Source organism: Ursus maritimus, unplaced genomic scaffold (assembly GCF_017311325.1).
Source record: "Ursus maritimus isolate PB19 unplaced genomic scaffold, ASM1731132v1 scaffold_11, whole genome shotgun sequence".
NCBI classification, from domain to species: domain Eukaryota; kingdom Metazoa; phylum Chordata; class Mammalia; order Carnivora; family Ursidae; genus Ursus; species Ursus maritimus.
The window spans coordinates 33,716,460-33,733,744 of record NW_024423453.1 but is presented as its reverse complement, the minus strand read 5'-3'; the positions used below and the strand labels follow the sequence as shown (position 1 = coordinate 33,733,744).

Sequence of the window (17,285 nt, the reverse complement as noted above, 5' to 3'; positions counted from 1 at the left end):
TGCTGATCTTTTTCTCAACTTCTGTTTTCTACAGGTTTGGTTTCCACAGAGCAGTCATCATTTGTCATTCCTGGTACAGGACAAGACCCTTTAGTTACTCTACGCCAACATCTCCCAGACGGGGCACAAAGTTTACTCATTTTTAAAATTTTTTGTAATTCAAATATAATTAACAGACAGTATGGTATTAGTTTGAGGTGTACAATGGAATGCTCACAAGAAATGTACCCTTAATCCCCTTCACCTATTTCACTATTGGTGGAAATGCAAGCTGGTGAGCCACTGTGAAAAACAGTATGGAGTTTCCTCCCAAAATTAAAAACAGAAATGCCATATGACCCAGTAATTCCACTACTGAATATTTACCCAGAGAAAATGAAAACACTAATTTGAAAATATATATGCATCCCTATGTTTACTGCAGCATTATTTACATTGCCGAGATATGGAAACAGCCCAAGGGTCCGTCCGTAGATGAATGCATAAGGAAGATGTGGTACATCTACGCAATGGAATGTTCCTCAGCCATAAAAAGGAATGAAATCTTGTCATTTGCAACAACATGGATAGATCTACAGGGTATAATACTAAGTGAAATAAGTCAGAGAAAAACAAATGCCATATGATTTCACTCATATGTGGAATATAAGAAACAAACAAAGAAAAAAGAGAGAAACAGAAAAACAGGGTTTGTTCATATTTTAAAATAGTTGCTTTGGAGTGCGTTGTTATGATGCAACTCTATTTAATTGGACCTGTCACTGTGGCGAAACTGTGACCAACACTGAGAAACAGCGTTAAGCAGACACGATCCCTACTCCAGAGGAATTCTCACTTCTGGACTATCTCGCAGAAATAATACGATGGGCTAAAGAAATTAAAACAATCTAGCAGGGTGCATAAATGCTGACTGTGACTATTTCATGATATTTCCAGAAAGAAGGGATCTCATTGTGCAGTGCTGAGGCGGCCCCGGAGTCAAACCATGCGGGGGTCAGCTGTCCCACCTGCTGACCCTGAGTGAGGTTTGAAGGGGTTTCTGTTCCCTTCATTTTTCAAATGGGCCCATAATTTTCATCTTACAGTATTTCTCTAGAGATCAAATAAGAAGGTGTATACAAAATTGCTTCACCCCAAGCCTGACGTACCGTAACTGCCTAGTAAATGAGAAGAGTACTGAGAGAAGGGCGGTCGGGCCGCATTTACTGTCCCTGGCTACTTCTCTCAGAAAAAGAAGATGACTTCACTAGAGCTGGTTGAAAGTAGAAAGGGAAAGTATCTCTCATAGGTGAAGTTTAGGCAGGATACTCCAGATTTTTTTTTAAAAAGGCTCAGAAAATATCTCTAGAGTGGCTGCAGGGTCATTAGCTGCTAGAAACATGGAGAAAATGCACTGGGATCAACAGAAGCAGCAGATTTTAAGAATAGAGACCAGGGAAGGAAAATTAGGCTAAGGGCTAGGAACTAATTATTAGGATCAAGGTGACTTCAGTGTGAAGCCAACATGATGGTGTCCAACTGGAAAGCATTTAAAGGGCAAATATAGACACACGGTGCTACATGCCCTGAATGCTAGAAATAATGGTGGGGCATTGTAAGTGTTTTCCCACATTACCTAATTTTATCCTCGCAGGAAGCCAAAGACCTAGGTATTATAATCTTCATTTGCCTAAGAAATTACTAAAACACAGAGCAATTAAGGAACTTGTCCAAGGCCACATAACTAGTAAGATTCTTGTGACTGAAGCCCCACCTGTTTTGCTCCAGAGCTCATACACTAACCACGACTACCAACTGCCACGAGGAAAGAGAGGACAAGCCCCAGTTAGCCTTTAAACATAACCTCCAAAGAATGACCCGATATAACCAAGTTCCTGACTATCTGGTATGATACGTTATTTATAATCACTAAATTCAAGAAAACTGTAAGGCTGTAGTAGTCTTACTACTTCTTGACATAAAATGGCGACTTCAGAGAAAGAAACATAATCAGGTTAATGCTAGTGGTGCCTTTAGGTGCATTGAGACAACAATACTAGACACTTCTGCAGATAGGGAATCCAGTGCAACTGTACACAAAAGCTCAGATGAGACACAATAAAGGTTTGGATTCAGATGGTGACTGTGGTCTAAATCTGCAAAATTGATACTAGACATGACCTCTCGGGGTTTGGACTGAAGTTCATGTGGGTTGATGGCTCATTGGGTCTTCTTTCTTCTCCCCATTTTTACATACATTTTTAAATGTACTGCTTTTTGTAGAACTCAGTAAGTGGTTCTTCCAGAACTTTCTCAAACCCTTTCCTTCATTTAAGGAGATGGTTTGCTAATGTCTGACCCATGACTACCTGTTGGGTTGTTGAAAGTAGATAGTGGAATTACTAATGTTAAAATTGACACATTACCCCAGAAATTTAACTAGCTATTTAAAATTGAACAGTAGCTCCCCAAACACAATTAATAAAAAGAAACCCACTAAACAATGTCATTCCAATATGGAGCTTTAAAGATACACCCTATGTATTTTAACTTTATTTTGAAATTTTGTGTTTTTAGGAGCAAGGCAACAAATTGACCACATTTTCTCTGAACCAGGTATGTTAATATTTGACAGAGAATAACAATAATTTCAACTTAAATGACACATTGCTAGTTAAATGCCTAAGAAAATAAGAACCATCAATTTTTAACTTTTTAATTTTTTTTAAAAGATTTTATTTATTTGTTTGAGGAAGAGGTAGAGTGGGGAGGAGCAGAGGGGGAGGAAGAGGAAGAATGAAAGAATCCCAAGCAGAGTCCGTGTTAGCCACGGAGCTAGGGGCTCCATCTGACCACCGCAAGATCATGACTTGAACCAAAACCAAGAGTCGGAGGCCTAACTGACTGAGCCACCCAGGTGCCCCAAGAAGCATCAGTTTTTAAAATAGAAAAGGGTATATTATTAACTTTCAGGATACAAAATTGTAAAGACAAGCAAAATATGCTCTTTTTAAAATTAAAATCTGCATTTCTTATTTTCTTAAATATTTCGGAACTAGCAGTGCATAATTTGATCATTTTTCTTGTAATTTAGATTTTTTAGCTTTCTAACCAACCGTGGGTACTTGAGAAAAGTCTCGTAGGAGCTTAAGAAACAATTGAACTTCCCCGTTTCCTGCTTGTAAAGAAAGCAAGGAGCTGAAAATCATCTGATTCCTTGGCACATATCAGGAATAAATAGAGACCATTTATATCTCAACCCTGATTCATCTGGGGCCCTGTGCTACCAGTTTGGGGTTATCCTCTCAACCCTCTCTGACTGGGGGACTGTCACCTCCACTTCTTAGGTGCTGCTGTGGATCTGGCGTTGGTTGATTTACGTGCCCATTTACTATTCGGCCTTTCTAAGCCTCGCTTTGCACTTGGCCTGCATCCGTACTTCACACAAGAAAAATGGATTGTAGAACTGAATCACTAGCTCTTGAGTTAAAGCTACATGGACGGGAAGGCTCGGCAATACCAGAGGCAGAAAAACTACTTTTACTTTTTTTAAAAATCAATAATATGTCTTTTAAATATAAATAAGCCAAATAAATATGCCATGTTACTTGTACGTCTTGCCTTCAGTTCTATTGACCTCATTTGAAAGCACAACAAATATGCATGAATAGGCAAGACTACCTCTAACTTAAATTGTTTCATTCTCAACATGTAAAAGATTTGAGAAATATTTTTAGTATACTCCCAATGTAGTATATTTTGACTATCACATTAGAACTATACTGATTAGTATACACATTTTATATCATATTAGTGTATATTATATTAAGTTTATTTCCTCCAAAACTGCTGATTCAATGATCTGCCCAATACCCTTTTGTACATCAAGACATTATTTTCTCTCATAACTTTGACACTATGAAAAGAGTTTGTGGTTTTTTTCCATATTGAGATAGAATGTCCACAATGGCTCTTCTCCATAATTATGCCTATGAGGTCCTGTGAAGAAAAATGGGAGTGAATTGGGGGGCGCCTGGGTGGCGCAGTCGTTAAGTGTCTGTCTTCAGCTCAGGGCGTGATCCCAGCGTTCTGGGATCGAGCCCCACATCAGGCTCCTCCACTAGGAGCCTGCTTCTTCCTCTCCCACTCCCCCTGCTTGTGTTCCCTCTCTCGCTGGCTGTCTCTGTCAAATAAATAAATAAAATCTTAAAAAAAAAAAAGAAAGAAAAATGGGAGTGAATTGGAACTCTGGAGCCTTGGTTCTCATTAGATGTGTGACCTTGGACAAAGATGTTAGTGCTCAAAGTTCCAGTCTCCCACATGGTTACTGTGAAAAACCTAATTTTCGAAAATATAGTATACGTAAAAGTATATTAATGTATTTTCTATAAAAAAGCAAAGTGATATTACCCCTGATTTTACCTGTTTTATTTTTCAGTTGATATGTGGTAGTTTATCTCATACTTTTGTAATTTTCTGTTCTCTTTTTCTCCCATAGAGATAATAGGGATCATTTATGCAGTAATGCTCGGTGTCATTGTAACTATCCTCTCATTTGCCCTCTGTATTGGCCAACTGACAAAGGTGAGAATTCAGTTTTTAATTTTGCTGTAACTGCTGGTGTGAACAACTCTATTCTTCTGAGTTCAATTAAACTCAAAGAGAAACAAAACTGCATAAAACTCCATCTTTTTCAGTCAGACACATAAAAGTCACTGGGTTATTCTAGTAGAATTTTTTTTTTTTTTTGCATTTGCCCTATAAAGGAACCCAAAATATAAAACTCTCCCCCATTTTCCAATGAAAAATTTTCCAAAGTTTTGTCTCACTTGATTTAATATATTTTGATGGATATAGATGAAATAATCAAATTCCTAATTATAGTGTGTACTTTAACTTATGTGTGCAAAATATTTAAAATAACATGATATATTTACATATGTTTAAAACCTTTGCTGTTTTAGAGTCTCATATTTCCTGGTACAAATTTTTCAAACTGCACTCATGTGTTTTCCAGCGTGACTCATTTTTTTCATCACTAAAGCTTACTTTAAATCCATGTGACACAGCATTCCTAAGCACATAACATTTACTATAACTTTCTATCTAAGATGTTTAAGACACAACATTTGTGTGTGTGTTTCTGATGCTATAATTAGAATTGTAGTCCTAGATCATTAAGTATCTGGTCACCAAAGAATGGTACAGTTAGGTTCTCGTCCTTCTCTGTTCTTGATCTCTCTTTGTGATCTCCACATCATAACCACTATATATATTCTTTTAAAAAGGCTTATTTAGAGAGGTAACAACTTTGTAGTGACAGGGGTATAATGACAACTTCTACTAGGTGACTTCTATAATGGTCCAAACCTATGATTGATTATCATCACTCCATGTGAATATATCTTATCTAAAGAGTACTTTTTAATAAAAGTCATTGAGAGTGCTTGTTGTGGTTTGAGGGATGTTGTAAAGACTTGAATATAAGATGAGTCCTCTGGTCTGCTGTTTAAATACTGGGGGGAAATCACCTCCTTTTGATTGGGCATATATGGCAAATGAGTTGTCTTCTCTCTTGGCTGATGGTCTAAAATCTAGAAAAGTCAATAAAATACTTAGTTGGCAAAATTCAGAGAAAATCTTCTATTTGTATATAGAAAAACTGGATCATGATCAATGTGCTAAGAGACCTTACCCCTTTTTCAAAAAGTTCCATTTTGGCTTTTCATTACAGGAGGGAAATATGAAAGTCAATGTTTGGGGATAATAATTCACCTATGGAAATATCAAATATTATTTTGAAAGACAAACACAAGTTGAAATCAAAGTTTGTAAATATCTACAAAATTGTGAATTTTTCTAAAAGTAACCTCTACAAAGCACATTTTAATCAAAAGAAAACGTTAGCCAAAAACCAAAAAAAAAAAAAAAAAGATCTTTGAACTTGAGGCATTTTTCTTTATAAGGTCTTATGTTTCGAAAATTGTGGCATTAATATTTGGTTTTTATTCATAGAAAAGTTCACTTCCTGTCCCATCTTCACCCCCAGAAGATGCAGACTCTGAAGTTCTGTAGAAACAAGAAATCCAGGTTAGTGCTAATATTCTTAATGCCTTTTGCCTTTTTGGGAGGGAAATAAATTAATTATTTCTTTCTGAGTTGGGGGGTATGCCCAATTAGGATTCATTTATATTTTATTTCATCAGTGCTACCTCTGTAAGATTTTTTTAATGTGGACATTTGTCTTTAGCATAGTGAAATTATCCCTTAGGCAACAAGTGTCTTTTTAAAAAAGAAAAGGTAAAATAAATACTATAAGTAAACACAAAAGTTAAGTTCTTTTGTACACTTCCTATTTTCCAAACTACAAAGTTGTATATAGGAGACCCTACAATGGGTATGGTTTAAGAGCCCCTGATCTACAGCCAGACCTGGATTTGAATCATACTCCAACACTTAGTAGCTGTGTAACCGTGAGCAAGCTACTACTATGGAGATAATGATAGTTAATGTGGTGATAATTTAATATGGACATAATGATAACGGTGACCTCATAGAGTTCCATGAGGATTAAATGAGCTACAACAAGTAAAGCATTTAGAACAGTTCTTGGTCCTAGTAAGTGCTCGTGCCTGTTCGATCTAATAAGTAATGCAGGCTCCGTGCCCAAATGATCTCCTCTGCACAACTGGCCAGTCACTTGGCCCCCTCTTTTCATTTCCATCTGCAGGTGCTAGGTAGGTACACAACATGTGGAAAACTGCAGGTCAATTTTGTTCACACAGAACAGTAGTAGCCTACACAGTGATTTTTAAAAAGAGCTTTCATCGCCAACTTAAAAAAATAGGAGATTTTTACATTTAAAAACACCCAAATATTAGACCTCCCTTACAGAAAAAAATGTGAACTCTCACAGCGCTGGAGCCTCTGTACCAGCATGAGAGCAATTCCTAAGAGCAGAGTAGTGGTTGCTGCCTCACCTATCGGTTTAAATACCAAACCAATTTCATTTATTTCATTCATCATGGCCTCTTGTATCATCTCCATAATTAAGCATATAGTCCCTATGAGATGTCACCTGAAGCCAAAGCCCAGGTGATGTCTATTTTGGGAGATGTCCATCAAGAACAGGCTGTGGAATGTGCTTTAAGGCTCAAACAAAAAGGACCTGACTGCCCCTTCAAAATCCACTAGGGTTTTTCCATAATTACAAAAAATCATGAGAGGGGTGCCTGGGTAGCTCAATCAGTTGAGCATTTGACTCTTGGTTTGGGCTCAGGTCATGATCTCAGGGTGTGAGATCTAGCCTGGCCTGGGCTCTGCACTCAGCGGGAGCTCTGCTTGAGATTCTCTCTCTCTCCTTCTGCCCTCCCCTTGCTTGCTTGCTCTTTCTCTCTCTCTCAAATAAAGAAATAAAGTCTTTAAAAAATCATGACGGAATGGAAGACCTATAAATTTTTGGATTCTAGTTTAACCTGGAACTAAGCACCTTTCTTCAAAGGACTTGCTGGGTTTCTTAGACTTTGGAGTGAGGAAAGAAAGTTTTAAAGATTCACTCCAGCTACATAACCTATAGGCAGGACTTGCCTCACCAAGTTGTCTTGCAGATTATTCTTAAAGCTTAACCATGATTGTTACATGATTACTTAGTCCCAGGAAGGTCATGCTCTGTAGAGTAAACGGCATATGCAAAGTTCTCAGTGAAAAGGATTAGTAAAACCCAGTCTGCTGATACTTAACAAAGTTTGGAGTCATGTGCCAAATCCACTTCATTTACTCAGGCTACCTTGTTATAGGACTTGTGGGTGGAACTAATATCTGCATTTTTTTATCTACATTATGCATTACTTCAAAAAAATGTTTTGATGCTGTTTTTAAAGTGGAATGCTTACCACCCAAAGCCATGAACATTACCCAGGGCAAGACAAGGCAGTTTGGGGCAGAAGGACAACATGACAAAAGGCAGGGGGGAAGACAGAGCATGCTGTACCCAGGGAATGACGTGCATTTCTGTACAGCAAGATGAATACTTCGGTTCCCAGTTCATGCCTCAAATATATGGAAAGACAAGGGAAGGTCAGATAAATCAAATTTCAGGCTTCTTTCATTTCCCCATATTTGTGCTAATGAAGTTATTGAATGTGTCTTAGGAAGTTAGTGAAATGGGGTATAAAACTGATCCCATCTCACAGGAAATATCGGGAAATATATAAAAGTATTTAAAAATGCTCTTGTCCTATTTTTGTAGCATACTGCTGTAAAGCAATGTATAACCCAAAGACAGTAAGAGACAGAGGGACTGTGCCATCTCAGCGAGAACTGGAAATGTTAGGGTGTAAAGTACTAATTACTTTAACCCCCTTGAACTTGCACATAGTTTATGCCTGATGGGAAGTGAGAATAGGTGGATCTGAGTCAGCTGTCCATGGTGGCGACCGTGGGTGACTCCAACAGTTCATTTCTCACAGGAGAATGTTTGGGATGCACAGTTTCTGTGATACGCAAATGGAAGAAAACTGTGGAAAGCACTCCATTTTCACAAGAGCAAAGGCTCTTCTCATCCCTTTAAGGCACTCTCCAGGAGTAACATAAACCCAACTTTCTAGCCAAGAAAGGTTGAGGGTCAGATTTGATGAAAGAGACCAACCCAGCGCCCTTTTCCCACGTGCTAGTGTCAGAGAGGAATTTAGCAGTGAGCTGCTGAACAGACTGCTCCTTGCTAATGTCCAAGGAACAAAGTTATTCCCAAGACAGATCACAGACGAGGGAGGTTCAGAGACAGTTAATGTAATTCAACTCACTTCTCAGTTGCTGCCTTCCCACTATAGTCAGCCCCTATACAAGCCCTGTGCTAGCTTCTCATCTCTGTAGAGATTACGAGCAGAGTAATTATGGTTGTGCCTTATCTAAGGCTTTTAGAACAGATTTTCTAAGAAATTCTTTACATATTATTCTCTAATAGTGCTAATCTGAAAGAAAATTCCTTTCATTTCCTAATAATTATATTCAAAGACAACTCTGAGAATGTAGAATTCTAAAGTGTATTCTATGCATTAATTCCCCATTGTGCTTAAATAGAACTATGTCTCATACTACTGCTTTTTTTTCCTCCCTCTATAATCCTTCCACAGAAAAGTCAGTCATGAGAATCGGCTCGTCAAGCCAAATTTTGGAAGAAGTCAAAGACACAAGACTTCAGTCAAATGAAAAACGAACATGTCAGTTACATACTCCAGTATATGGCGTGCCTTCCTACGCTGTACAACTTCAGGCTGAAAATTTCATCGTGATGAGTCCAGTGACTCAATGATGGAAAATGTCTCTACTCATTAACATTTCAAAATGAAGAATAATTCTTTCCTTTCATGCTTGCTTTTGTGTGTTAGCATTATTTTTATAATTACTTGATTTAGAATTCTGATCCCCAGACTTCACTTGGCTTCATCTGCAGTTCTTTACAACTTATTCTATTTTATTGTAGTTCGGTGATTGTGCTGTCAAGGGAGAGGCTTGTAACGTCTAGATGGTATCTAAGCTCTCATTCCAAACTTCTGAGACTTGTCTTGCTTTCAATATATTAAGGGGACCTGAGATCCTAATACTTTCTTCCACTGCAAGCTAAGGTATTACACTGACAATGATGATATTTTAGTCACACTGATAAAGCTTGTGCTTGGAGATGCCTTATGTACACATATGCATAAACACATACATTATACATAGTGTGGGTAGAGATACATAAAATGACAGTCACATTCATCCTCTCATGCATAAATCAACACAAAAAGGTTTTCCCACTTTAAGAAGCGAGATGTTACACTCTGTAAATGACCTATTTAAAAGACATTGACAGTCGAGTGTTAACTCTTTCAGGGCACTGACTGATGCATTGTGTTCCACAGGCAGTTATTTCTGTAAGAGGTCATGGTGTCCTGACAAAGAAAAGAATTAATGACTTTTCCTTGCAAACTTAGTAATTCTCTAAATGCAGTATAATGAAACTTAATAACTCTATACATGCAATAAGATGTGCAAACTTGACAAGCAGGTGAATATTTAAATAGGTTGTTCTGTATTCTCAATTATCCAATCCATCCAGTTCTACTTCCCCTTTAATAAAGCTTTGAAAATTATCCTAAATAATCCAAAAGAAATTTCTAGAGACTTCATGAGACGAAGGCTTTGTAACCATACAGCTATCACTCATTTATAGTAAAACTTAAAAAGCAATATAAAAACAGAGAAGTACCCTCCTACGATAGTCTATTGCCAAAGTACTAAAAATCCATGTGGCTTTTCATTGTGTGCTAATTAAGTAAATGATATTATGTAGATATTTGGGCCCTGCAACTTAAGTTTTTTTAAATAAATCACAAAATCTAAATCTTAACCTACTTGTTTGTTCTGAGAGTGTTCTTGTGTTAAATTGACTATTTAACTGAAAATAAGAAAAGCACATTTCTGTTGCTACATTTTTTTAAAGTAGTTTAACAGTATTATTGGGTTAATCTAATCAAGTGAATTACTCAAGCATCAATGCAATTTTAAAGGTACTTTTTTTGATAAAAATAAAGTGTTGAACCAAGAGAGAACAGGACAGGAGGCTTGTCTCTAAAGTAATTTACAAGTCAAAGACAATAGACTAGCTTGGCTGTCCCCTCTCAACAAGGGCAAGAGAATTCAGAGAATAATTAAAGTATAAATTACTTTAACCTCCTGGAACTTTTCCAGTTCGTTTCTCTGTACTTCTATCTGCGGACTTGTCACATTTGAACTTAATGTTTGTAGGAAGAAATTACCTTCATGGTCTTTATAGTTTTATCATTAAATCAGCCTATAGTAAAGAAATCTTACCTTGGAGGCCAACATGAATGATTCATGTTGAATTTCTTGAAGTTGAGACCAGTCAGGGGTGGGAGTGACGCTGATTAGAAAATTTGATCCTTCAGGACTGGGTGTTTGCTTGTGTAGGGTTGAGCAGAGGGTCTACGTGAGGGGAAATGAATGGAGAAAGGTGAGGAACTTGTGAAGGGAAAGCATGGGGAGCCAAGGAATGACTTGGTGGAAGGGGTATTTTAGTACATTAATATGCAGTAATGGATCAAGAGCCCTCGGGTTGATTCTAAGTATTTGTCTTATCAAATGCAGCACATTTCTCATAAGAAACTCCTAAGAGCCAAATGTCATCCAAGCAAAGATCAATACAAAATTCTCCCCAGTATCACGCACACGCCTGTCCCTGCGTCCATGGGTATCTAGGTAATGAGTATCTTATGCCCTCAGCTCTGTTCAGCTGGAATGTGTGCGCTGGCAACTCACCGATAACCCACTTTCAGCTCCTAGATGGAAACATGCAGTCAGACTCCTCACAGCATTTGTGCATCTTGTGCTGCCTTTGCTATGATCTGATTCTATCCCCTGCTTAACCGTGAGTCCTTGGGAGCAGGGACTTTAACTCATCTTTGTGGCTCCTGTGAGGCTTCACAAAATGTGCTCTTTTCTTAATATGTAAAATGATGTTATTCATAGCGCTCTAAAGGCTTCGTCTGGCATGGGTTGGAAAGAGAATCCATTTTGGATCCAGAGTTCGAACCCTTGCTTGTTTATTCACATCACTTCAGTTTCCTTATCTGCCATGTGAGGATAAGACTAACTGCCTTGCAAAAATGCCTTGACAGTGGTGTGAAAAGAGGAAAGTAGGGCGTGCCCAGCACCCAGAAGGTGCTCGATAGATGGCAGCTCTGATTAACATCACCTGTGACGAACTCTTCCTTACCTGCTACCAACAAAGCATCATAGAGTTCTATAGCCAATCCACCTGAAATGCTTTCCGGAAATATTTAGCCTTTGAAGACTGTTCCCACATTTCTTTTCGCCATCTCATTTTTTGTTGTGCAAAATAGGAAAGACAGTATTTCTTACCTTTTTTCTCTGGAATATGACAATATGTGTTTTCACTGATTAGATGTACAAATAAAAATCAGTTGCCTTTTAAGATTTCAGTTATCGTTAGTAGCTTTAAAATGTTACTTGAGATTAAATTGAAAAAGTAGGTTTGTTTTGAAGACAATAGGTTTAGAAAAATTGGATCCCAGTGATAAAAGGAAGTACTCTACTAATTTTCATCATTTTTAAAACATCCAACCCACTCACTCACTCACTGTAGGGTTTTGTAATTGGAAAAAAAGCCTTCCCCTCTGGTACATCCGACTTGCTTTCTTTCCTTTCTTAGAGAATTAGTTGGAAAGCATATGGAGAGTCAGAGTGTTATGAAAAACATTCTTGCCATTTGTGCTTAACAGCTAATAATGGAACCAACCTACCAATTAAATATTGTGTAACGCTCAAGTGTCAGTTACAGTGTATATAATTTACCAGCAAAAAATTTCCTCGAAGTAAGAAGTCACTATTTTTTAGATCCTAAACAACTATTAAACTGACGGAGGCATAGCCATTCTTTTTGGAATTACTGATCCTACTGACTTTTAAACCCAGAAAGTTTTGATCATGTTAACCCATTCTCTTCACGTGAGAGAAGAAGAGATACTTACGATGTACTATATGCTGGCTAACTGAACATAATAATAATAATAATAATAATAAAGACACATTCTCTTCAAAAAGAGAATTCTCTTTTCTAATTCCGGGTGTTTCTGGATTCATAAACCTTCCTAAACTCTCTCTTCTCCTTAAGTGGCCTGGTTGTGATTATAACAATGATTTGTTTCATTTTGCTACCTACATAAATGTGAACATTGGCAGTATATGTCTTAGATTTTAAGGTCTTAGCAGAAACAAGCTTGATATTTTTTCTTTTTTATTACCATAACACCATACTACAATTATGCATCCAATAAATATTTCACCATTTAAATTTCTTTTAAACACAAACTTCATGGATAATGATATGTTAGCATTTGTTGAGCATTTACCATGTGCCAGACATTGTTTTCAATGCTTAGTGTGATCTTCACAAAACCCTTAAGTTTATTCTTGAAAAAGTAGAAAACAATATGTTTACTCCTAACTAAAAAAACAAAACAAAAAAAGTGCATAAGTTAGTAAGTTCAGAAAATTATGTGCAACAATATTCAATAGTTTCTTTTTTCTTGCTGTTAAGAGGCACTAATTTAAAATGAAGTGTTACCAACATTGCAGGATCCTGTTGAGTATCTTGAAGCTAGAGCTCTCTGTTAAAACTGAGCACCAGCAACATCTTGGTATCGCGCCATTGTCCTTATCTCATGAAACACGTTTGTGGGTGTGCTCGAAATGTGCTGTGACTTGGCAAAAATCGTCCATGAATGTTGAAGGATAAATGTTTCAAAGAAAGTGCAAAACAGAAAAATTCATCAATAAAATCGCTTGGTCTGAATGCTTTAAAAGGAATGGAATCCTATTTTTTTTAATGTGCCGCAGTCTTAGAAACTATTTTTTCATAGTAAGACATAAATCAGTTTGGTGCAGTGTTAGGAGTAGGTATGTATATGATCTTCCCTGAGCTCAACAAATTCTACATCATTTAAATCCTTGTTTGAAAGAATCAGGCTACTTCTTCCTCTTAGAAACCCAAGGAAGCAATAGCAGAGTGTCAGCCCAACAACAGAAGCCAGAAAAGCATGCATCTGTCTCTCCCACACACTAAGTCTGCTAGAGGACCATGTTTATTCCCAGATATCTGATAGCCACACCATTCAGCAGTGCCCATGGTTCCCACCGGAGCTTATAAAGAAAACCCAAAAGGAAAGCGAAAGAAGACGTTCTCTCTTTCCCCTGGACCATTGGAGCGAAAGGTATAGGAGTCATGTTGCCCACTTGCCCTGACATGTGACAGTTCTTTTTCACTTCTAAAGCTAAATACAATCCTCTATGTAATGATAACCATGTCATAATTTGTTTAAAATCTTTAATGATTTGTTTTGATCTCCTCACCTCAGGGTTGTTACAAAGCTTCCAATATATGGGAGTCCAAGTTCCCAGCATTCTCCCTTTATTCTTGTTTAATACAGCTATATAGCATGACCTCTCCTATCGTGATTTACTCTTCTCTTACTTCCGGTGCGAAACGTGAGAGTCTCAAAGGCAACAGAGAGGATCTTCAAGTCATAGTTCCTCCACTGTGCTCAGAGTAGAGCCCACCACAATGATACATGATTAAATATATGTGTAGTAACTCTTCTTGAAATCAAAACTAGGATGGACCAAAGGGGTGCCTGGGTGTCTTAGTTGGTTAAGCATCTGACTCTAGATTTCGGCTCAGGTCATGATCTCAGGGTCGTGAGACTGAGCCCTGTGTCAGCACCGTGCTGAGTGTGGAGCTTGCTTAAGATTCTCTCTCTCTCCCTCTGTCCCTCCCCTGTGCACGTATGTGCTCTCTGTCTCTCACCCTCTTAAAAAGAAAAAAAAACTTGAAAAAAAACTAGGATAGACCAAGAATTCATTTACCCCCTTTTTTGTCAAGTATTCTGTAGACATACTTGGAAATGAGAATAGTACTGTGTTTCCTGGTAGTATGAAAAAGTTTCTTGAAGTGACCCATACTGATTTTTGGATTTTATAGGAATGGCTTTTCCCACAGTTCTTCTACTAGGATTGGAAAATGGACTTGAATCCTAACTCTTTCATTTGGTTGCTGACCACTTGGATAGCCCTCTTCCTATGAGAGATACTTCTCTGTATCCTCAGGACCAGATGTGACCATGATTCTAAACCTAATCAGGTTGTTCGCTGCCCTCCATTTAAGCCCGAGAATTGTCACTGCCTGAAATTACTGCTACATTATCTCACCCACTAGATTGCATGTGGCTTTAACTAGAGCGTTTAAGACCCAAAACATAATGATGCTGACACATAAGAAGTTTATTTTTTTGTTCAGGTAATGGTACAAAAATATTCCAGGTCAGTGGAGAATCGAGATTATCCTTCACATAGTCATTCATGGATCTAAGCTTTTGGCATCTTTGTCATTGTCAAAACATGGTTTCCAAAGTTTCCCTGAATGTCACCATTCTGGAAGAGGGAAATAATAAGCAGGAGCACACATGGGAGGTTTAATCCATCCCTCCCATGAATCAAGAACCAAAAGGAAGAGTGTGGGGAATGGCCACTTCTCGACTCACGTTCTGTTAACTAGTATTCAGTCACACCACCACCCCTACCTTCAAGGGAGTCTGGGAAAAGTCAAGTCCTGTGCCCAGGAATAAAGGTAGAATAGATTTTATTGGACAGCTGGCAGTCTCTGCTGCAACCCATGCCTCTGGTCACGACGTACTCACGTATGCCCTTATTCCCACATGTGTATCACGCTCTCTCCTCCCCTCTGTTACAGCATGTAGCTCAAAGCCCAGGACCTCTTGGTGATGTCCGGTTTTCTCATCAGGTTGAAATGCAGTTCCTCATCATCAGACAGTCAATAAAAAGGCAAGTTTTCTGCCCACTGCTATCCCCAGTACACCATGGTGAGCTAGGATATCTGCAACAAACATTACCATCCAAAAAAGAGATGAATTGAAACACACATCAGGCACTGATCCACGGCACTGAGAGAATCTGAGGGCCAAACACTGTGAAGACTCCTGGATATGGAAGTGTCTGTTGTTCTCTGTGGCAATGTACTTTGCACTTGGCTTTGCACATCGTAAGTTCCTCCTGATCCTTAAACTTCATGGCCATATTTGAAGTGAGTGTTGAGCCTGCTTATGAGCTATACAAATTTGGTTACACATTTTCTAATGGCACTAGAGTTGTTTTATAGAGAAATAGGCAAAAGCTTTTTCAAGCCAGGCTCACACTTACTTTGGCAACACAAATCCCCCTTAGAAAATTAAGTGACTTCTGGGGGCACCTGGGTGGCACAGTGGTTAAATATCTGCCTTCGGCTCAGGGCGTGATCCCGGCGTTATGGGAATGAGCCCCACATCAGGCTCCTCCGCTGTGAGCCTGCTTCTTCCTCTCCCACTCCCCCTGCTTGTGTTCCCTCTCTCGCTGGCTGTCTCTATCTCTGTCAAATAAATAAATAAAATCTTAAAAAAAAAAATTAAGTGGCTTCTGGTCAATTTGCTTTCAGTCAGCTCCATTTGCCTGTAACTACATCCAGAGTTATTTCCAAGACAAAATTTTAAATCTTTTCATTTCTTTGTGTACTTGCATTAATCCTTGCCTCTAACTTAATGACAGCTTCTTTGAGGCATCTTAAATAATGGGCTATAATGAAAAGCAATATTCTTGATGTGGTCTCAGCCCTAGGGCTGAGTTCTTTTGGTTAATGAGAAACATTGATGTCTTTTTCTGTCTTATCTCTTCTGTTTTAGGCCCAGAAGCATTTGCTTTCCCCAATACTCTGAGATTCTTAATTTCTTCTTGAAAATCATCCAATTATTTCCTAAACTCATTTTTTGTTATAATATTGTTAAAAGCTGTAACAATGAACAAACACTAAAACTTGGGCTCTTTCCGACCATTCTCCTAAACTGTAGTTGCAGATGGCACATAGTATCCCTTCCAAGTTACTGTAGACAGCACTCACCAAATAACTTACATCAACATAGCACGAATAATCCTCTTTCCTGAAGTAATATCTCATTCTTTGTTTCCTGATACCCAGATACTAACCCAATATTTCAGGGTTTTGCTGTGGTAGCATCCTTATTTATGTATTAGACAAGCTAAATGCTATAATAAGTAGGAGCAAAATTTTAGGGCTCAGCACAATTAAAGTTGGTAATTTTGCTCATATACCTGTCCAGTGTGAATCTGGGAGGGGATGGGAAGTGATTTCTGCTCCATATAGTCATTCAGGGTTCTAGGCTTACAGTTCCTCTTGGTCTGCAGTCATCTTCCCTATCACCTACCAGGGGCAAAGAATGGAGGGTCGCTCACGTGAGGTTTTCTGGGCCAGACTGACAAGTGGGATAAATGGTAACCTTCACTCGTGTGCCATTGGCCAGAGTTAGTTGCATGACCACAATTAAAGGTCATGGAAGCTAAGACTTGTTGTTTCAGCCACTATCTTCAGTAATATGTTATACAAGGGCAGTGGTACTTGGCATCCTTCTTCCTCTTTTTCTAAAGGGAACATGTCTGAACTGTTGTGTCTGTTAAGAATAATGTTGCCTGTAAGTTTTTCATCCATAACCATTATAGTTTAAGAAAGCTCTTTCCTAGTTGCTAGGGGATATTTTTTTCATCATAAGCAGTTATTGAATCCTGTCAAGTGCTTTTTCTTTCCTGCAGCTGTGGAGAATTTGTAAATTTAAATCTTTCTTACTCTTGTAATTATTACTTGAGTACAACCGCACCTGATTTCA

At 38.2% G+C, this 17,285-nt stretch overlaps 1 protein-coding gene and 1 long non-coding RNA gene across 5 annotated transcripts in view; one reads left to right on the top strand and one right to left on the bottom strand.

Moving 5' to 3' along the window:
• LOC103657985 (glycophorin-A) overlaps positions 1-9,345 on the top strand; it is a 46,648-nt gene extending 37,303 nt beyond the window's left edge. For 3 of the 4 annotated variants that reach the window (XM_040626338.1, XM_008685435.2, XM_008685436.2), the window contains 5 exons: positions 35-73; positions 2,557-2,595; positions 4,478-4,563; positions 5,995-6,069; positions 9,111-9,345. In XM_040626338.1, coding sequence (XP_040482272.1) covers positions 35-73; positions 2,557-2,595; positions 4,478-4,563; positions 5,995-6,054 — 224 coding nt within the window. In that variant the 3' untranslated portion in view covers positions 6,055-6,069; positions 9,111-9,345. The remainder of the gene's footprint in view (positions 1-34; positions 74-2,556; positions 2,596-4,477; positions 4,564-5,994; positions 6,070-9,110) is intronic. The other variant, XM_040626337.1, reaches the window with a different exon arrangement.
• LOC121101867 lies at positions 4,571-13,358 on the bottom strand. Its single transcript, XR_005833897.1, has 3 exons — positions 10,834-13,358; positions 5,675-5,754; positions 4,571-5,573 (listed from the first exon to the last, which is right to left on the bottom strand). It is a non-coding gene; the product is annotated as an uncharacterized LOC121101867 (long non-coding RNA).
• Between the last annotated feature and the right edge of the window lie 3,927 nt (positions 13,359-17,285).